Genomic DNA, 22,634 nt, shown 5'->3' on the forward strand with positions numbered 1-22,634 from the left:
AGAAGCGCCACTGTAGCACTTCAGTGAAGATGCTACTACATCAACAGGAGAGCAATTGCTTCAGTGCAGCTGTGCAGCTACAGCGTTCTAAGTTTAGACCTGCCCTGAGGAACATTGCAGCAGAAGTTGCAAAACAGAATTGCAGTAGAAATATTAATTGAAGCATTAATTTAAATTTAAAACTTTCTAATTCAATGATCAGAATGCTTGCAGTTTCCATTTCAAGGTGAGCTCATGCCCCTAAAAAAGGAACAAAGAAAACTCATCTGTAACTGGAATATTTTGTTAAATAAAAATATAATGGTTCAGTTACTTCCAGGTTGAGCTATTAATGAAATATATGTTGATTTTACATACATATTTTCAACTTCTTGTGGGCAAAATTCTGTATCAAATCACCCCTTTCAGCATTAAACCCCACAGAATGGCACAGGGACTCTGCAACTTTTCTCTTTACCCACAAATTTTGCAGATCCTTTGAGATTTGCAATACTATACAGAGGTTTCTGAGCTCCTTTCCGCTCAGTGCAGATCTATTGGAGCTGTGCTGCCAAAGACTGCAGCCCTGAAGTCCACCCCTGGAATTCCCTTTAAGAAGGTGCTAAGCAGCAGGAGGGGCTCCATAGGAATGTTAATACCTCCTGAAGCTGCATTAACTTTTCTGCAGATTTTTGCAGAGATGTATGTGGATGGAGAAGGAAGAAGCCCAATACATGTCCCTCGTGGCTTACCCATAGCTGTTCCCCACCTCATCACTAAACCTGGATCCCAGAGAGGAAGTAAATTGTGCCATCCTGGGAAGGAAGACACTTTGAGTCAAGGGACCATCTCTACACATGGGACCTGTGTGGAATCATCAGGCTCCCAAGAGTGCTGAGCTCTTGTAACATCTATTGAATCCAATGGGAATTGCCAGCGCACGGAGTCTCATTACTTGCCTCTGTATTCAGAAAAAACCCAAAGTGGTTTAATCTGATACTGACAGTACCTTTATCAGATGTATTAAGGTTTCTTGGAGCTGAGACCTACTGAGAACAGTAGGAGGCGTTGTCTGAATTTCTGTTGCTCCAAGTGTTAGAGGAGAAGAGGAGCTGGCTTTATTCTCTATTTCAGTGGATTTTGTAGCTGACTGCTGGAACACACTAGGAGACAAGAGGATTGAAGGAGTCACTGTAGTTGTGGCTGTAACAAACTGCGGCGGTACGACCTGCCAAAGAAAGGAAAATAATTAAGCACTCATGTACACTGTGGAGACGAGTGCCTTTATAAGAACCTGGATGAATTAGCCATTATTGCTACATATGTTATCTAAATAGACATTTAGAGAGTGTTTTTATATCAAACTCTGAACAGACAAATATCTATTTGGAAAGAACACCTATATCTGTAGACTATGGAAGAGCCTTTACCGCCTTCATAGATAAGACTGATGCATTTTACCGTTTCAACCTATGACAGGGCTGAGAAAAGTGTTTGAAGTTCTCTTTACTCTTTGGATGCAGATTACATTTTTCTTAAGGTCAAATAAATCAGTCAATTAGATTAAGAACTAGGAGGATTTAAAATGGCTCCATTTGAAATCTCACTGCTGGTGTCTGTCTATGCTGTGGATCTTTTGATCATAAATTATCTTTTTAAACACTTGGCACTTTAGTTAGTTGTACAGCTGAAAAAAATCTCATGCAAAGGCAATTTTTTAAAACTAACAAATAGAACCATATACAGCATGATTTCAAAGAAGACAGGATGGAGAAAATAGATTAAACAACTGCTGGGAGACATTAGGAACCTCAGAAACCCTAGGGAATTTAGTAACTCTTCAGGGCACTGGGACCTAGGTTGACCATTATCATACTAAGTTCCTTAAAATGTGTACTTGTACCAAGCTGGCTTTTGTAGCATGTAAGAAACAATATACTAGTATAAAACATTAAAGCTTTACATGCATAAAAAGACGTGCACTGGAGCTTAATTAATTGAGTCATATCAGTTTCTTTACAAATACAAAACTTCTAGGAGCTGAACAAGACACAGATTTATCTTCTTTGTAGGCACAATTCTTCTCTGCAATCACTACCCTCTTGTGTTCTTAACTCCATATAAAGTAAATCAAAGTAGCAGGAAATGAGGGTTTGTGTACACTTACCGTGCTGCAGCTGCGCCACTGTAGCACTTAGTGAAGATGCTACCTACATTGACAGGAGAGTGTCTCCTGTCGACATCGTGCTATCTACACCGGGAGTTTGGTCAGTATAACTGCATACCTTCTCCTCAAGTTTAAGAGCCCCAGAATGTCAGAAGGCTAGAGCTGTGTGAGGAGGGTAGGGAAAGCTCACTCTCTCAGGTAATTAATCTGAAGACTCCCCATCACCTCTGTTTTATATTGAATACATTGATCTACCTGCTTCTTTTGCTTAGGCTTTCTGGATGACCAAAATGTTTGGGATTCATTTTGACAACACCAACAGTTTCACCAAAGAAGGAAAGCAGAAATAAACAGCGAAACTCAAATAAACTTTATACACAAACAAAAAAGCTTCCCTTGGAAATTTAAAATCTTCCATTATAAAAAGAAATAGGGCAAAACTATCTACCCTGAAAGTTTACATAGAGAGTCATATCAAAAGGGTTAAAATATATATGCAAAATATATATTAAATTCAACATAGTAGAGAAAATACCACAGTAAGTTTCAATTTGAAAATCATCACAGCACATTTAAACCTGCACATTTAGTCAGTGGCACACCACCAGCACACTAAATTGTCTTTGAGTTAAAAAGTGATGCATTTTTTTTACTGTGGGCCCACTGCTTAACTGATCATTGACTTATGGTCAATTTACAGACTGCACTGAACTGTGAACAAAGTCATTTTGCTGCCCTCCTAATTAGAGATGAACATGCTACTAAAGCAGCTTTCATATAATGCAAAAGGAATTAGAATGGCATGATTTAGTAATAGTGTTTAAAAGGCTTACCATTCATGATTTTTGTAAAGCCACTAATCAGTTTAGATGCTGCTGGCCACCAGTAAGGACTACATTTCACTGTGTATTTCATTTAGACATAAATAATTAAATAAAATTCATTAGAGGTCAAGTATATTTTAAAAGGTCTGATCTTGCTTTTTGGCTACTGCTAATTATTTTCTGACTGGACTCTCAAAGTTCACTTTGATATTATATTGACCTGGATGTTTAAAGGTTATTCTTTTGTGGTTCTAACAATCTGAAAACGGAGTCTATAAAAACAGCAGGTGGTAGCAGTAATCATTGTAATCACCAACTGGCTACAAACTGTGCTCACAACTAGTCTGTGCTAAAGCACAATATTTTTTGGGACACTGTCCTTCCCTTTGCACAGATTGAGGCCCTTAATGTTTATATTGGGGTAATAACTAAGTAAAAATAATTATGGAACTATGTCGTTCTCTACTTACTGTTTCTCAATTTTACCACCCTCTACAAATGAAAATGCTTTTAAAAACTGCTACTGGTTCAAACGGAACCTGGGATTGGAGAGTCAAGATGTATTCTTTCTAGTTCATGCAACACCACCAGAATAAAAGATGACGCAGTCTGCTATTCCTGTTCATACTTCACAAAGCAGAAGAGACTAGTTCACTCACCCATGGCACTGCACAGCTAACATGCAAGGAAGAGATCCCATACTGAAGAGAAGCCATTTTTAATATATAGTCTCTTTCCTAACCATGATAGCACTTTTCGGCCTTTCAGAGATGGAACGAGGACTAATGGGCATGTTAATGACTACAGTCTTGTACCTGAGTCTTCACGATACAAGAAATTATTTGCTGTAAAATAGAAAACTTTGACATGAGAAATATTTCATTTGCTAGAGAAAAGTTTATAGGCTTACTTGACTAGCTTTTGGCAAAGCCTTGGGCTGTTGAAATACATCTGGCTCCTTGTTTTGCTGTATGGTCTGCAATTTGAAAAACGAAAGTATGGTACATATGTTATTGTCAGCGTCTGAATTTCTGGTTGTGTTATCTTCTGTTTTTCCCTAACTAAATTATATATTTTCTTGGATATTACAAGTCAAGGTCTACAATAAGACAGACAGGGTATCCAATTCTATGCAGTTTTTTTATATTTATATATTTCACAAATGGAGCAAAATAATAGATGAAAACATGTAAAGACAAGTTGAAAAGATTACAAGATTGGAGTTTACATTTGAAGATTGCAGAATCAGCAATCCTTCAACCATAGTTGAAGAATTCCAAAGACAGAGACTATAGAAGTTGAAACCAAACGAAACAAAAAGAAATTAAGTTTGGAACCCAGCTTGGAAAATGATGGCAAACCAACCTCAATGAAATGAAGTCCATGCCATGTCAAAATTAGAAATTCTGTTGGCATGACAGAGAGCTAGATTGACATGGCTCTGAGAAAGCTACCACCTAAGTCAGTTAGAAAAATTTCAATTATAAACCAACATTTTAATGAGAAAGCAGAAGAAGAGAGCAGATTCCTCATCTACAAGTATTTTAACAAATCATTTAATGCTTACAATGAAACCCTTAGAGTTAAAAGCTAATTTCTAAGGAAGTTCAAATTTAAAGGACAAAGCATTTGTTGCCTGGCAATATTTTAAAAGAAATACAAGCATATATAAAGCCATAGAATACCTGAAGGGGTGTGATTATTTTGGTACTCAATGATGCTGGTTTGGTGTGGGATTCTTTGAAGCTTTCTGGTGTTGCAAGTTGGCTAACTGTGGATGAAATGCTAGGTGCCATGGTAGTTTTACTAAGAGACTGTTGCATTTGGTCCTGCTGTGGGGTCAACCTGAGTTTCTGGAGAAGATCAACATTTGGAAAGGCTGTATTTGAAGCATTTCCTGTATTAGTTGCTGCCAAAGGTGCTATGAACTGGTTTTGGCCAGCAATTAGATTTTGTGGCATGTGATTCACATCAGATGGTGGCTGATTCATAAGTGGGGACATCTGTTTAGCAGCTTGATGCATAACTTGCATTATATTACTGTTTGGGTTTAGGTTGGGAAATATCTGAGCAGAAGGAGCTTCTGTTGTTGAGGTTGAATTAAGAATAGGGCTTAATTGAACGGTATAGTTTGAAACATTCTTCACATCAGGCTGCAAAACTGAAGCTGGAGCAATCAGCATGGGTGTTACAGGCTCTTGCTGATTCAAGGTACTGCCATTGATTTTGACACTTGTACCCTCTGGTTTCCCCAATGGTTGGTGTGTCACTGCTGTTTGCTCAAGTGAAAAAGGCAAGAATAAGTTGTGCTCTCTGCCAGTAGTGTCAGCTTGTAACTTCTCCATTCTGTCTGGATTGGGATATGAAACTGTTGGTTGTTCCTTTGGCAAGGAGGTTCCAAATAATTCTTCCACTATTTGGCAAGGAGGTTCCAAATAATTCTTCCACTGTCAGATGTTTGTGCGTTGACTGGAATGGCTAGAGAAAGGAAGAAAAAGTATTGAGAGAACTGGTGAAAAAATAAAATACATCCCATCTCGCACACAGAAGCTGTTACAGTATTGAGAACAAAAAACAGTCCGAAACAGAAAGTCAAGGTGGGTGAGGTAACATCTTTTATTGGACTAATTTATGTTGGTAAGAGAGACAAGCTTTTGAGCTTACACAGAAAGAAAAACAGTTTACTACACACGCAAGAATTTCAGAGCTTGCCATCTCACTCAAGTGAACATACTAACTGTAAATTAATTACAAAACCATTATATGGATCCGGGTTGTAAGTACTGTTGTACTGCCACAGAGCTAATTAACTCAGTGACTGCCTTAGGCTATACACTACAGCATAAACTCATCAAAAAGACAATCACTTTATAGATATACAATGTGTTAATCAATTGACAGCAACACAGCTGCCTTGAATGGCAGACTATTCAATATCTGCCAGATACTGCACACTTAGAATTGCATGCCGAAACAGATAACAAATGGAATATAAAAAAATCAGTGCATATCAACACGGCTCATACTTGGTCTTTTTGGATAGAATAATTTATACCAGATATTCAACTAACTGAATGACACCAACTTTTACCACATGATCTTGAAGCTTTTTAAAGTAGGTGGTAATGTAAGAACAAAGGCAGTTTCAGGAACCCATGATCCATGTAAGAAAAGAAAAACACTGCAATTACACTGGGTGCAGAAGGACTATGCTTGGAAGACAAAAATGTTATCAAGGGCTCCCAACTGTGCTTCAGTGTCATAGCTTCCAGCTAACCTTGCAGGATCAGATTTGTAAAATACACCTTATCCTATTTTTAAGAGTACTGAAAGTTTTTCAGAATGTTCTATTATTTTATCTACAAGATCTACTTCAGTGGTCTCCAACCTTTTTATGCACAAGATCATTTTTTGAACTTAAAGATCAACCCAGGGTCTACCTTGCCCCTTCCCAGAGGCCCTGCCCTGCTCCCTCCATTCCTCCCTCCCTCCGCTGCTCACCGTCTCCCACTCTCATGCACTTTCACCAGGTTGGGGCAGGAGGTTGGGGTGCGGGAGGGGGTGCAGGCCCTCAGCTGGAGCCAAGGGGTTCAGAGTGTGGGTGGGGGTCCCGGCTGAGCCTGGGGCAGGGCCTTGGAGTGCAAGCTCTGGGAGGGAGTTTAGGTGCAGGAGTCATATGGTTCTACTGCACCTAATCTCATAGAATCCACAGGACATTTCATGAGTTTTACTTTTTAGCAGTGTCATTTGTGGTTTATAGATGCAGAATCCTTCAGGGATGGTCACCAATCCATGTAATATTCTCAACTGTGGGGTGTGCATTGGCTGAGCCTGGGGCAGGGGACTGGGGTGCAAGAATGAGGAATGTGGGCTCTGGGAGGAATTTGGGTGCAGGAGAGGGCTCTGGGCTGGGATGGGGGGTGTGGGGTCTGGGAGGAAGCTCTGGGCTGGGGGTTGAGGTGCAGGAGGGGGTGTGAGGTGCAGGCTCCATCTGGGAGGCGCTTACCACAGGTGGCTCTTGGCTGGTGGCACAAAGAGGCGCCATGGCCCCACGCTGCTCCCAGAAGCAGCTGCCTGGTGGCACATCTCTGCATGCGACCCCCAGGGAGTGGGGGGCAGTGGGTTTCCGTGCGCTGCCCGTGCCTGTAAGCACTGCCCCTGCAGCTTGCATTGACCAGGAACTGGCCAATGGGAGCTGTGGGGATGGTGCTAGGGGCGAGGGCAGCATGCAGAGCTGCCTCACCGCTCCCCTGCCCTAAGGGGGCTGCAGAGACATGTCAGCAGCCAGCCACTTCCGGGAGTGGCGTGGAATCACGGAAAGCAAGCAGCCTCCGAGCCCCGCTGCGCTGCCGGAGTTTCCCAGAGATCGCTATCGACTGGCCAAGGTTCCAGAATTGACCAGTGGATTGCGATCGATGGGTTGGTGACCACTTATCTACTTTCGTATGCCATTACCTGCAGCAATAAAGTTGACAGTGTAACAACTTAAAAGGTTTCTGTAGTAAATAAACAAACCTTTTTTGGTAAACAAAAAATATAGGAAAGGCCTAAACATGCAAGCTGTATCCATTCCAAAGGTGCCTCGTATGTGTACATTTAATAAGTTTTCCTATATATTTTATTATTTTTAAATAAAACAAGCCCATTACACAAACTAAAAACCTACCACCATTAGTGTTAGCATTACGTATTACTTTGATCACTTATAATTGTGCACTGCACTTTGGAAGAAACAGACTGCATCTGTTCAGATGAATTTTACGATAGAAATTTCAGACATTGAAAAAAGTGAAGGTCATCAATAATAATGGATTAAAAGGTGGGAGTGGGAGATGGAGGAAGCAGAATGGTTATAACAATAAGATTAAGCAGTTAGTCAGTAAGGCACATACAGTAAGGCATATAACTCTTGATAGTTCCATTAGATTTTTATTTAAAAAAAAACAAAACCTCTTCTTGTAGGCAACACAACAGATGTTGTGACAAGTGAACTCTTGGAATTTCAAAGTATAGCTTGATACTTAAAAAATAAAAATCTGGTTTATGTACCTCTGAGTTAGAACCTGACTGCTATTAACTTCAGTTTTTCTCTATATACTTTTTAAAAGAATGTTCACTGAAGAACAAAATATTCTGAAGGAAATGAAATATCTTGTACAAAATTAACGTGACAAGCGTCTTCTTGTTTAAATCAAAGAACCCTGGAACAGCAAGCTTAGGCCCATCTAGATTATGCTGCATGACTGGCTTGTCATAACACATCTTACTATCTTAAGGGATTTCCTATATTTAAAATTTTGCTTTGCTACTTTTAAACATGATAATGTTAAAATACAATACAAGTTGTTTTATATTAGCAGAAAAGGAAGAACATTGTCAATTACCAGTTATAGTATGATTTGTTTTTCCAAATGTTTTAACTTTGGGTGCTTCTAATAGAAAATGGCTCCCTTTTAATTACAGTCAAACCTCGCAATAACATGCCCCGCCATAACGTGAAATTGCATATAACGCGATCATAAGCTGGCTCCCCTTTAAGGCCTAATACCAGTGGTCCCCAATGCCATGATGCCTGCCGGGACATTGATGTGCCCCCGCCTAGCGCCCAGCAGGGGAGAGAAGCCGCGGCCCCACGCCTGCTGGGGACAGAGAGCACCGGTGCCCGCAGCCTCAGAGTTCTCTGTCCCCAGCAGGCATGGGGCTGCGGCTTCTCTCCCCTGCTGGACACTAAGGGGCACACATCAATGCACTGCTTGGCGACCACTGACACAAACTGACCGGCTTGAAACCCCTCTATACCGTGACCCCGCATTTATCACAATGGAATTTTTTGGACCCCAAACATCACGTTATAGCGGGGTTTCACTGTACTTTAAAAGCAACTGAAAAGCAAAGGATTCTTTAACTGGAGAAGTAGTAGCAGGAAGATTAGCAAGGCACTCAGAGTGACGAAGGTTATAGGGAAAATAAATCAAGTCACACATTCTCAGCTGTTCAATAAAAGGAAACCAAAAAGGAGCCCAAAATTAAAGTGCAGCTTAGTTAGAACAAAGAAAAGGATGGGTGTGGTAGTCTCCTAAAAACTGTATCCAAAATAGGGCAAAGAGTACAGAGCATGGACTGCAGAGTTGGGACCTATCAGCCTACTCAGTGTTACCTTTAATACATGCAAGAAAAAATTACAAAAAGATCATATTACCATTGTCACTTGACCCAAGTGCATCACTGGGGGGGTGGGGGGGGGGAATGGGGACTACATTGCCTAAATCAACAGAAAAACTGATATGAGCATTTTTTCCTCTGGCTAACTGAGGAAGCACATAAGGAATTTATAATTCCACAAGACAATGCCCTGCTAGCAGCACTCAGAAATTCAAATCTAGGACTGTTATCAAGAGCACGCCAGCTGACATCACATGTTTCTTTGATAAGGTAACAAGCCTTGTGGATGGGGGGAAGCAGTAGATGTGGTATATCTTGACTTCAGTAAGGCTTTTGATATGGTTTCGCATGACCTTCTCATAAACAAACTAGGGAAATGCAACCTAGATGGAGCTCCTCTAAGGTGGGTGCATAACTAGTCGGAAAACTGTTTCCAGAGAATAGTTAACAGTGGGTAAGTGTCATGCTGAAAGGGCATAATGAGTGAGGTCCCGCAGAGATCAGTTCTCCGTCCGCTTCTGTTCAACACCTTCATCAATGATTTAGATAATGGCACAGAGAGTACACCTATAAAGTTTGCAGATGATACCAAACTGAGAGGGGATGCAAGTGCTTTGAAGGGTAGGATTATAATTCAAAATGATCTGGACAAACTGAAGAAATGGTCTGAAGTAAACAGGATGAAATTCAATAAGGACAAATGCAAAGTACTCCACTTATGAAGGAACAATCAGTTGCACACACAAAATAGTAAATGCTGCCTAGGCAGGAGTACTGTAGAAAGGGATCTGGGGGTCACAGTGGACCACAAGCTAAATATGAGTCAATACTGTTACACTGTTGCAAAAAAAAAAAAAAAAAAAAAGCAGCAAACATCATTCTGGGATGTATTAACAGGAGTGTTGTAAGAAAGACACATGAAGTAATTCTTTCGCTCTACTCTACGCTGATTAGGCCTCAGCTGGAGTATTGTGTCCAGTTCTGGGTGCCACATTTCAAGAAAGATGCGGACAAATTGGAGAAAATCCAGAGAAGAGCAACAAAAATGATTAAAGGTCTACAAAACACGATCTATGAGTGAAGACTGAAAAAACTGAGTTTGTTTAGTCTGGAAAAAAGAAGACTGAGAGGGGACATGATAATAGTTTTCAAGTACATAAAAGATTGTTACAAGGAGGAGGGAGAAAAAATGTTCTTCTTAACATCTGAGGATAGAACAAGAAGCAATGGGTTTAGATTGCCGAAAGGGAGAGTTAGGCTGGACATTAGGAAAAACATCCTAACTGTCAGGATGGTTAAGCACTGGAATAAATTCCCTAGAGAGCCTGTGGAATCTCCATCATTGGAGATTTTTAAGAGCAGGTTAGACAAACAACTGTCAGGGATGATCTAGATAATACTAAGTCCTGCCATGAGGACCAGGGGACTGGACTAGATGACCTCTTGAGGTCTCTTCCTGTCCTACGATTCTATGAAGTGGCACCCAGGTTCCAAACCACAGAGGCTTTAGAAATCAATGTCAACAGCCTGAAATACATCAGTTATCTACCGGCTTCTGGGTGCAATACAGGTCTGTCACATCTTACGCTGGGATTACGTTCCACAATCAGCGCGTAAAGCAAAAATTGCATATAATCAAAATTACATCGAGTGTAATGGCGGGAGGAATCGCCTGCACTACAGGTACAGTATTAAAATGGTTACTTTTCTCTTTTTTTTTTTTGCCGATCGTGTAAAGCTGAAATTACCCATGTTAAATGCATGTAAGATGCGACACACCTGTATACAGAATATGCAATAACTACCATTGCTACCCAAGCAGACAGCTGTCTTCTACAGCAGATGATGTCATTTCCAGACGATCTTCAAAAGATAGACTCAGTTAACAGCATGAATCAATAATCCAATATGGAAGTCACAAAGGCATGGTTTTGTTTTTTTGCAGTTTTCACAACAATGTGAAATGCACAGTTGTCTCCCCAGATGCAGATGAAAGGCATTTGGGACCAGTAATGCCACCTGAAAATCGAGGAGCAATCAGTGATACAGGAATCACCCCCTTGAGCTGCAAACTTCCTTAACAAAGAGTTGAGGCACATCCTCAATAATAGGGGGAGGCAATACCCCCATTATATCCTCTCAATGCTTATCTCAAAGCCTGAAAATAAACTGGTGTGTTATCTGGACTGAGACTCAATCATTTCACATTCATCCAGATTCTAGGTTTGATGAGCTACTAGGAAATCAGCCACCAGACTTAGATGGAAAGGTAACAGAGCTGCATGTTATCATTATAATCATAATGCTGCAGGTCAAAATCATCTCTAGCTCCACCAGCAACCTCTCAAAAACGTCATTGCTTGTATGCAACTGCTACAGAAATGGCCTCTGGGGACTCCCAACAACCGAGCACCTCAAAGGAGTCCTGCTCTTGTCCAATCATTCCAAGTTGCCGGCCAGTGCATTTTACCCTCACCCCCTGAACTTGGCAGTGTCTGCAAAATACTGATATGTGAAATTTTATACATCTAATTTGGATGATGAAAATTTTTTCAGCTGCTGTGGCAGAAAACAAAAGGTTAAAGTTGAATAATGGCTTCAATGGATTTCTTGTTAGGTTTTTTATTATTATGGATTAATCTCACGCAGAGAGTTATACTATATAATGTAATGTGTGAAAGTTTGAAGTGAAATAGTGTGATAGTTAAGAATCCGAAAAAGCACTGGAATCTTGGCTAAGTTTTTAAAGAAGGGTAAGTTTTTCACTTTGCATTTCCATCCAAATAAGATTATTTTAGAAGATTTTTCAAAATTATTCATTTACACAGCAGGAAGTGCGCTCATCTATATGAAGTTTTTACCAATGCCTCCATGATGAAGAGAATGATAGAATAACACTGTCATAATCAGAGTCCAAACATCCCAAGGGGAGAACAAGGCATCTGAACCCCAAAGAATTAGCAGTTGATTCAACTGATTGCATGCAGTGTTACTGTGTATAAAAATATGTCAAGTAAGGTCTTTTATGAAAGCCTGTAATGTTCTAAACTTAATCATCATTATGTGACATGTATACAGATTGTGGTCATGAATTTATGAATTTCTGTATATGGAAAACTGTGCTCATAATCTGTGGTGCAGCTTCACCTCCATGTCACAGCAGGGTTGTAGGCAGTCAGGCAGAGAGAAACTGCCTCCTCAATCTGACAAGACTAGGGGCACGTCTACACTTAAAACACTGCATCGGCGCAGCTGCACTGCTGTAGCGCTTTAATGAACACACTCTATGCTCCTATCAGCATAGTTAATCCACCTCCCCGAGAGGCAGTAGCTATGTTGGCGGGAGATGCTCTCCTGCCGACAAAGCACTGTCTACACAGTGGATTAGGTTGGTACACTAACTCCTCACTTAACGTCTTCTCGGTTAATGTTGTTTTGTTGTTACATTGCTGATCAATTAGAGAACATGCTTGTTTAGAGTTGTGCAATGCTCCCTTATAATGTTGTTGGCAGCCACCTGCTTTGTCCACTGCTTGCAGAAAGAGCAACCCATTGGAACTAGCTGGTGGGGGCTTGGACCCAGGGTGGACTGGCAGCCCCTGTATCAGTTCCCTGCTCCCCTAAGTTCCCTCTGCCTCAACCATCTGGCAGGCTATCAATTGCCAGGCAGTTCAGCTGTCGCTCCCCCCATTGCCGTGTGCTGCTCCTGACCCCTGCCTTGGAGCTGTTCCCGGGAGCCTCCTGCTTGCTGTGCAGGGGGCGGGTGGTGGTAAGAGGGGTGCTAATGGCAGGGTGTCCTCTTCCCCCTGCTCCTGCCTCCCATCTCCACAGAGCTAGGGGGTGAGGTGGTGTCATGGTATCTAGCCCCAATCTGAGCCTTAGAGTCCAAAAAAATGGGGTACCAGCATGAATCCCCCTAAGCTTAATTACCAGCTTAGATCTGATAAGCTGCCACCAATCAGGACTTGGAGTGCCTCATAAACTCTGGTCTCCCCAAAACCTTCCCTGGAGACCCCAAGACCCAAATTCCTTGAGTCTCACAACAAAGAGAAATAAAGCATTTCCCTTCCCCCTCCTTTTTTCCTCCCAGATCTTTCCCGTCCTGGGTACACCAGGAGATCACCGTGATTCAAACTCCTTGAATCACAACACAGAGAAATCAGGTTTTTTCTCCCCCTTCTCCCCCCCTCCTAGGCTTTTTCTCCCCGGGTTATCCTGGAGAGAGAGACAGATTTAAGCTCCATGAATCTAAAACATAGAGGAAATTCACCTTTCCTCCCCCACTCCTCCTTCTCCCTACCAATTCCCTGGTGAGTACAGACTCAGTTCCTTTGCCTTAACAAGGGGAAAAAATTAATCAGGTCTTAAAGAGAAAAACTTTTAATAAAAAAAAGAGAATAAAGATATCACGAAACAACGATGGAAACTACACAGGTCTCAGTATGACGAAGAAAACCGCCCAGCAGATAATCACAATTAAATCTTCAGCCAAATACACATAAAATCTACCACCAGATACACATCTGCAAACTAAAGAAAACAAATTAAAAGACAAACCACCTGCCTACTAGCAATATACCCTTGAAAAGCAAAGATAGAGCTCGATAGTAGTCCGGCTCACTCTCAATCCCAGAGAAAAACCGCAAACCCAACACAAACAATACCGGAGAGCTTCCCTCCACCGAGATTTGAAAGTATCTTGTCTCCTGACTGGTCCTCTGGTCAGGTGTTGCAGGTCACTGTTTGTTAACCCTTTACAGGTGAAAGAGACATTAACCCTTAGCTATCTGTTTATGACAGGTGGGGAGACACTACAGGGCTCAGGACCGAGGAAGCTTGCTGGCAGGAGCTGCTGTCTTAACTTGCTGATCTACTTAAAAAGGCAGCGTTCTTAGAGTGGGCAGTGTATTTAAAGGGGCAATACGCATCTCTCTCTCTCACTCACACACACACACGCACGGTGTATGTCTCTGTCTCTCTCTGCCATACTGTCTCCCCTCCCTCCATTTGTGCTGCCTTGTAGAGTGTGAGGCTACATTAACAATGTGTTAACCCTTGAGGGCTCAGCCGAGTGCTAGTTCATCATTTAGGAGCAACGCATTCCTTGGGAAATATCCCACCCTCTGACTTCACCTCATCAACCAAGCTTCACAATTATCACTGCTGTGTACAGTATTAAATTGTTTAAAATGTATACTGTGTATGTGTATAGACAGACAGATAGACGGAGTCTTTTGTCTGGTGAAAAAATTTCCCTAGAACCTAACCCACTCTATTTACATTAATTCTTATGGGGAAATTGGATTTACTTAACATCGTTTCAGCATTTTTCAGGAACATAGCTATAACGTTAAGCGAGGAGTTACTATATAACTACATTGCTCAGATTTTTCAGACCCCAGACAATTATACTGATATAGGTCTGTAGCATAGACCAGACCTAGCTCCACGCACCTAGCATTGTACAACAAGGAAAAGACAAGAAGTGAGTCTTTAGATTTAATGGGAAGACACAGACATCCCAGCTAGAGTTTCCCCACCCTGAATAACCAGGAGTCACCAAGCCAGAAGACAGGGAGAGAACAAAAAAGGGCAAAAGGCCTTTTAAAAAAGGAGGCTTGAAATGGAGGTCTTCATCCAGAAAGAAAGGGACAGTCACTTGGCAGGTGCTCTCCATGAAATGCTGGATCCCCTCTATGGCAGGGGGTCTACTGGGAAACTGTTCAAAAGGCAATAGGTAACTTGTATTAGAAAAGGGATTTAATTTAATTTGAATGTGTAAAGCCTGAGGTTGGGTCTTTATGTTTATTTTCTGGGTTACTTGTATGTTTGTTTCCCTTTACTATTTCATTTTTGAATCTGTGGTTTTTCTATTTAATAAACTTTTGGTTTATTTTTACCCCAAGGAGGACTCCTGCGCAAACTGTATGGAGTGTATGCATCAAAATAAATCTAGTGTCTGAGTGGCAGGTTTCACGCCTTTGGTGATGACACATCAGAAAGGATGAACCAGAAAGGAAAAAAATCCACATCTGAGAGTTAAGAACTCAGGCTGGATGGATGGATTTGGAGAGACCTCACAATGGAAGCAGTGTTGGTGTCGCCTTGCAAAAAGTAACTAGGCTGAAACCCTCTGCTTGTGATCTAGCTAGTGGTGTCAGGGCTCTGAACAAAAGCTGCACAGCATAAAGGCACCCAAGGTTACGAGGCAGAAGACAACAGAACCCCTTACTGGTATGGGTCATCCCCCCAAATGTCACATACACCTTGTTTCCTTCTCTTCTCTAAGAAAGAGAACATTATTTCTGTGATTCTCCCAGCCAATTCTACAACATAAGTCCTAAAGATTATCCTCAATCAGCCTGCCATGTGACAACCCAAATCATATTTTACTAGGTCATCAGGCCAGCCTAATAAGAGATTTTAAATACTTGTAAAATTGTATTAGCTGAAAAGGTTAGTTCCAACTACGTTTTCATTCACTTGGGAAACATTCAAGAGACAACCACTGAGAGCCCTATCTATCCTAGGGTTTACTCTGCCTTCTAGACTGCATGAGTCCCAAGATGATGAGAATGAGGGCTGGGCAGTAGGCCATTCCGTTCAGGATACCACTTGGTCTCCAGCACTATCCCACTGCATGGCTTAGAGTTGAAGAACTGCTCACTGGCCAAGGGAATTCCTCCTGTAAGTGAGCTCCCCACCTCTTGTATATTTCTCTCTTTATTCTGAGGCTTGTCCTCTGTGCTGGGATCAGGAAGGGTTTAGTTAAGAGGAGTAAGGGGAGAAGAAGGATAAGACCAGTCCCTTTAAGTATGAAAAGCTCACAAGTCTTTCCTGAGTGATACGCTACAGTCCTCAAATACTGGGTCATGGCAGAGGAAGGAGCTCCTCTCTAAGTGTAGGTGACCATAACCTTCTCCATCCACATCTATTACCTCAAATGCTGATGGAGCAGACTCTCACCTCCACTTTGGGGGTTGAGGACAGTTCCCTGGCTGAGATAGGTTTCAGAGTTGTCAACAAGACAGTAGGGTCTCTCATTGGACTATGTAATCCCTTTGTACTTTTTCCCCTGAGTTGAACAACAAGCCCACCTGGCTACCAAATTTATTAGGGTCTGAGTCCTCTCCACAGTAGGATGCTCAGTGCATCTCCTGAAGCCACTTCAAAGAGCCCAACTGCCATACATGGCAGGGGGATGGGAGGTCTGGTTTAATAAAAATGCAAGAGGCCAAAACTGGCATTATGGAGCGAATGAAAGAGATCCTTGAAAGAGACAGGACCCTTCAATGGCACACTGGGTCAATAGCTGCCTAGCTAAATCCAAATTGTATAGAATTCCAATTGAGCAAAGGCTTTTTAGAGTGCTTAGTTCAATTAATCTGAGAGCTTTGTTTTGATAGTCAGTCATTTATTTCAGAAGTTACCTAGTTCTGTTGATTTGTTGGAACACTCCACATAACTGATTTCCTTGCTTAATTGCTGAGATACAGAGCTTTTGAGGAACTTCAAAGTACTTCAGGGCAGGTAGATTTTTTTTTAAACCACCTGTCAGAAGTATTTCTTTGTTGTGGAATTAACAAATGTTATATAGATAACAAGTTTGGGTTTTTTTCATTTTGGGGTTGGGTTTTTATTGGAGGGGATATAGTATGAACTTTGTAAATAGATAATATTTTGAACAGTGTTTTAAAGACTTTATCTTATCCTTTAAAGCAGGGGTGGGGAACCTTTTTTCTATCAGTGACCACTTACCCATGGAAAAAACCAGTCATGGCCCTCTCACAGCCCCGCGGGGGGTGCAGTGGCTTGGGGCTTCCCTTAGGCTCCAGGGTGGGGCCAGAAATGAGGGGTTCAGGGTGCGGGAGGGGGCTCTGGGCTGGGGCCAAGGGATTTGGAGTGCGGTCTCTGGCTGGGCGTCGCTTTCCTCAGGTGGCTTCCGGTTGGCAGCAGGGCTAAGGCAGGCTCTCCCCCTACCCTGGCATCATGCTGCTCCCAGAAGCTGCCACAATGTGGCCTGGCAGCTCTGTGCAGTGCACGCTGTCTGCCACCGCAGGCGCCACCCCGCAGCTCCCATTGGCCATGGTTCCCAGCCAATGGGAGCTGCGGAGGCGGTGCCTGTGGGCAGGGGTAGGTGCACATGGACTCAGAACTTTCTTGACTGCCTCTGCGCTTAGGGGTTGCAGGGGCAGCCGACTGACCAGCCTGGCACCTTAGCTTCCCCCTGCAGCGGAGCGAGCCGGCACTCGTGGCTCCAGCCCCGTAGGGAGGCACCAAGGCTCTGGGCTTCTGACCCATGGTGAGGAGACTTGCTGCGGGCCAGATGAAATTAGGCAGGGGCCTGGAATTTCCCCACCCCTGCTTTAAAGTACGAAAAACCTGGCCCTTCTGAATTTTTCATTTCGTTGAAAATGATTTTACTCATTGGAGATGGAGCTGTTCCTTACTCTCTTTTCACTTGTGCAGATGCTTCTCTAGATTAATAAAGGGAAAAACATCAATCTTGCTCACGTACTGTTGATTGGATCTGTACCTCTATTTAGCTACGTATAGTCATTTCTCCCACTGACCTAGAACTGGTTGTAATCTTTTATGTAATAACTAGACTAAAGGTTTCTAAAATTCCTGATATATAAATATTTTAATAGTTCAGTTTAAAAGGTTTTATTAAAGTGAGTCTAATAAAATATATCTAATCTCAACTGTTCTATAAAAACTCCCTTTTCCCCAAGTATTATTGTTACAGGGCAATTTGCATATGTGTTTGCTTCTGGATTTATTTTGTAAATATTAAGCTGCCTTGCTAATTGCAGTCATTCGTCCGAAGATGTCAAACTACAGACATCTTTATATTTCATTTACGAATTTAAAAGTGCGAAAAAAGAACACTTGGGTTTAGTTTTTTTGTTTTGTATGAAGATATGGCAGAATACAACCATATCAGGGAATTTAAACCAGCCAAATATTAAGCCAAATCGCTAAAGGACATTTTCTGAAGTTAAGGATTACTTAATGCTTAAGCATTACATTTTTGCCTCCACTAGGTGGCATTGTTAGTAGGCACAATTTATTGCTGTATTGTGTGGCATCTAATTACAGCATTAGAACTGTTTTAACCAAATCTTCTCTAAAGTAGGAAGCTACATGACTTCATTGTGGGTGAATGCCTATGAGCAAATTTAGACAGTTACTTATCTTCTGACAATATCCATGCTACAAAATGCCCAGTGATGCTGCTTACCAATCAGAAAGGGAACCTGTTTTGAACCATGGGAAACTTCTGTTATTAGAGAGAAACTGCAAATTAAGCAATGCATTTACATTAGGATATTTTGCACAGTTTAAAACTCTATTGGTAGGAGCAGCAATGGATCACTCACATAGACAAATCTCTGACCAGCTGTTGATTTTTAAGCATTCTTCTAACCCCGTTCACAGCAGGTCTAGCAGACACACTACTTAAAATGCAAGTAATCACAAATCCCTTGGTTCAGATCCTTAGCCTGTGTAAACGATCATACCTCCACTGATTTCAAGGGAGCTGTGAACATTTATACCAGTTCAGGATCTACCCTCTTGTCTATACTAGCGTTATTACTAATGGAAATAAAACAGCAGTAATAATGATGGGAAATTTTTAGAAAAAGTTTCCGAATATAAAAAAGAGGTTAAATTTTCAAAAGCATCTAACTTAGGAATTTGAGTCCCACTGACTTTCAATGAGACTGAATTTCCTAAATATTCACGTCTTTACAGAAAATGGGATCAAGGTTCCTAAATCACGTAGATGCCTTTGAAAATTTTACCCAAAGCCAAAAGGTCAGACAAAAAAGCCCATAAGATACACCAGGAAGAAGTGAGAAAGGACACAGGAGACAGATCTAACAGTCATTGGTTTAGGAACATACACATCTTGGCAATTCATTTCTTAACTGAATTGTAAACACACTTTTTGCGCTGCAGAAGTACTGGTAAAAATCTCACTTGTGCAGAACATGCTGTATTTCTATTACTGATAATAAATATTAGTAAAGGATTGTCACTTCATTTAGGTTTGGATTGAACATACCTGGTCTTGCATTTGTAACGCTGAAAATGTTTGTTCTGAAGTCTCCATGCTTTCCGTCTTCGTGGGATTCTCATTTTGCTGCATTCCAGAACTTGATATAATATTTAAGTCACTGATCTGAGCCTAAAAAAGAAAACATTTACATAAATACATCTGTTTTCTATCCCTACCCCAGCAGCACAATTGCTATAATTCAGTCTGCACTTCCTTTTCAACTCTCATATATACAGAATGTAGATCTTGTTGATTTTTATAAGTTTTAAATATAATGAGACAATGACATATTATATCTATCAGCTGTGCTCATTATTATTTTGTTGTTCTCTTACTGGGAAATTTACAGGACTTCAGTTTCATATTTTTTTCTCCACTTACTAGAAACATGTTCAATCTATAAAAAGGTGCTAACCATGTAACTATGGACACTAGCTGTAAACAATAAAATCTGCTACACTTCATTCCTGCAAGATTTACACCACATAAGAAATTACGTTTCAAGGATTTATACATGCTCATTCACTAGAAAAAGGACTAGTTATCTATGTTATCTCTATTGTAGTTATTTAATTATGCAAGCGCATTAATGGAGGAACAAATTAACACTTGTAAAATACAAGGCAAGGAGAGCACAGAAAATCAGGAAATTAGCTGAGACTACAGATCCCATGTTTTTTTAGAGATGTTAGATAAACGTCCCAACTGTAATACAATAAGATAAGGCAACTTCATGATCCAAGTGGCTTTTCACTTGAGTATTGTTCATGATGCATTTATTTAAAAAGCTGAAATTGATGTAACTTACTATAAGAACTTCAGCCTATATAGCACCTAAGATATCTCTAAACACCAGCATCATCAAGTGATGTCAGCACAAAACAGGCGAATGGCTCTTTACTTAACTGCTACAGCTGCAAAACCAGCAAATGGAATCTTACAGTTCATTTTGAGGGTTTTCTGAAAGGGCTACGAGGCTGTGATTTTTTGTTTTTAAAATTTCTCAGTGACTCCTCTTGGAAGAGAGCAGATCCAAAAGGTTGATAAATACGTCTATTTGGGCCAGGAAGTCAATGTGTGTCATGATCATAAAGGCGAACTGTCGTGCAGAAAAAAGGCTGGATGGTGCACATTCAATGACAGACATCAAGGACATCCTCCAAGGAAAGATCAGCAAAACAACTCGTGCGAATCTTTTCAACTCGACCGTGCTTCCAGAGATGTTATATGGCAGCGAAACATGGTCGCTAACAAAGACTGAAGAACATCAACTGTCCGTTACACAGAGGGCAATGGAACAAACATTTTTGGGCATTTTGCTCCGCGATCACATCCCCAACAAAATAATTAGGCAGCAGTCTGGAGTGCGAGACATTGTGATTGAAAGCAGGCTCAGCAAAATGCGGTAGGCAGGTTACGTGACCCGTCTCAGCGACAACAGATAGACCGCAGCAATATCCAAGTGGTATCCATGAGAACAGAAATGGCCACGTGGTCGGCCTCGAAAGAGGTGATGATTTTCTAACAAGGAGATATAGACAAGCATGGCGAAGGATGGCCAGAAGGAGAGAAGATTGGAAGACGTGTTGTGATCAGCTCAGTTTCAACTGATGAAGGACCGACAGTCTATGCACGCAGTGACTGAGCAATAATTTAGGAACAAAACAAAGACTACATATTTAGATTCCAGGAGATTTCTCCCCAACTCATATCAGCTTCTAACATTTAAGTAGTAACATACATTAGACCTAAAGTCCTTGACTGTTTTGTGGCTTACAAATGAGATTTAGAAGTGTGGCTTTTTTTTGCTTTGACCAAGGGATTGGCTATAATACGCTTCATTATCTTCCAAAATCATGGGGGGCAGGAACAAAGCAAAACAAACCCCAACCAACAAAAAGCATCCACTCATTTGATACAAAAATCTCAGAATTCATTCATTTTCACATATGGACTTGATGTAGAGTGTATTTGGAGGATTAAACTGATTTAGACTCCTAGATTTATAAAGGCCCGAGTGATTTAATCTCTTTTTTGCTCTCCCTCTGTCCCCTTCTCATGCTGACTCTCTGCCAATCTCATGTGGGCTGCACACAAGGATTACTGTATGATCCATCTGGAATGTACTAGGCAGATAAGTACCGGTACTTTCTGCTCTTAAATACTGAAATACAAATTCATGTGTAATTATCAACTTGAGTGCCCCAGAATAATTTGTAAAGAAATAAGACTGCATGTTCTCCCAAGAAATGCTCTTCTTTACAGCAAATATGTTTACTTAAATTACACAGCATAAGTGTAGAAATACATGGACAAAAGAATAAAGAGAAAGACTCTATAATTAAATAATGGCAGACATGTCAATCTATGCCACAAGAGGTTTCCTTCTAAAACTAATGTGGTCATTCTTTTATTAATACCACATCTTGAACTAGCATTGCTCAGTTTTGCTTATCTGGTAAAATTTGACACAAACAAATACACAAGAGTGGAAAGCCAGGGGATTATCCTTGGCTTTGATTCACTTTAAAGCTTGACACAAAATCAAAGAAAGCAATGAAACTAATACTAATTACTATTTTAAAAGATTTTTTTTAATAGACAACTAATATCTGAGAGAATGTCACTTAGCAAATTAAATAAAACATAACATCCATAAGTGTTTAAAATCATATGTATATTTAGAGAGAAGTTAATAAAAAAAATTGCAAACATGCAATTGGCAAAAGCAAATTTGGTATCAGATTGGCTGAAAATTGTAAAAGGAGAGACTGGTTTCATACATACAGCATCAAACATGTCAACCCTATATTATTCTGTAATGCTTTGTTTCTAAATACATCAGAGGTTTTCAGTTTTTTTAATTTAATGGCAGCAAGTCATTTCGGGCTATACAACATGCCTAAATCACAGTTCGGGGGTAGGTGAAGGCCCTTGGCCTTTTGTCTCATGATTCAACACCCCTTGAAGTATTTAAATTTGGACCTGTAATGCACATCCTATCATGATTCATGTCTCAATCAATCCATCTCCTCCAGTGAATTTCAGTAAGGGAAAAAAAAAATGCAGTCTGAAATAAAGTGCAGAACAAGTACAAAACAGAATCTCGAGAATGTGTATTACAAAAAATTAAACATTTATGACTATATTTAATAGAAAAGTCTTCTTCAGTGCTCATTTCTCCTGAGCTGCTCATGATATATCTTTGGTAACAAAGACTACAAATAGTGTCAAAGAGATAAGACAGCAAGTAACTTGCCAGCAAGTTAAAGAAGTATGGGCTTGATGAATGGACTATACGGTAGATAGAAAGCTGGCTAGATCATCGGGCTCAGTGGGTAGTGATCAATGGCTCCATGTCTAGTTGGCAGCCGGTCTCAAGCGGAGTGCCCCAAGGGTTGGTCTTGGGGCCAGTTTTGGTCAATATCTTCATTAA

The 22,634-nt window shown here is 40.9% G+C and overlaps 1 protein-coding gene across 1 annotated transcript in view; it reads right to left on the reverse strand.

Annotated features, from left to right (window-relative positions):
- The window catches only part of DCP1A (decapping mRNA 1A), a 54,125-nt gene that overhangs the window by 5,915 nt on the left and 25,576 nt on the right, over positions 1 to 22,634 (reverse strand). The window contains exons 6-10 of the mRNA XM_032804182.2: positions 19,205 to 19,327; positions 5,420 to 5,448; positions 4,656 to 5,385; positions 3,881 to 3,946; positions 989 to 1,207 (exon numbers count right to left, since the gene is read on the reverse strand). Of these exons, the coding sequence (XP_032660073.1) occupies positions 989 to 1,207; positions 3,881 to 3,946; positions 4,656 to 5,385; positions 5,420 to 5,448; positions 19,205 to 19,327 (1,167 nt within the window). The remainder of the gene's footprint in view (positions 1 to 988; positions 1,208 to 3,880; positions 3,947 to 4,655; positions 5,386 to 5,419; positions 5,449 to 19,204; positions 19,328 to 22,634) is intronic.

The sequence above is a fragment of the Chelonoidis abingdonii genome, chromosome 17, assembly GCF_003597395.2.
Source record: "Chelonoidis abingdonii isolate Lonesome George chromosome 17, CheloAbing_2.0, whole genome shotgun sequence".
Lineage (NCBI taxonomy): Eukaryota > Metazoa > Chordata > Testudines > Testudinidae > Chelonoidis > Chelonoidis abingdonii.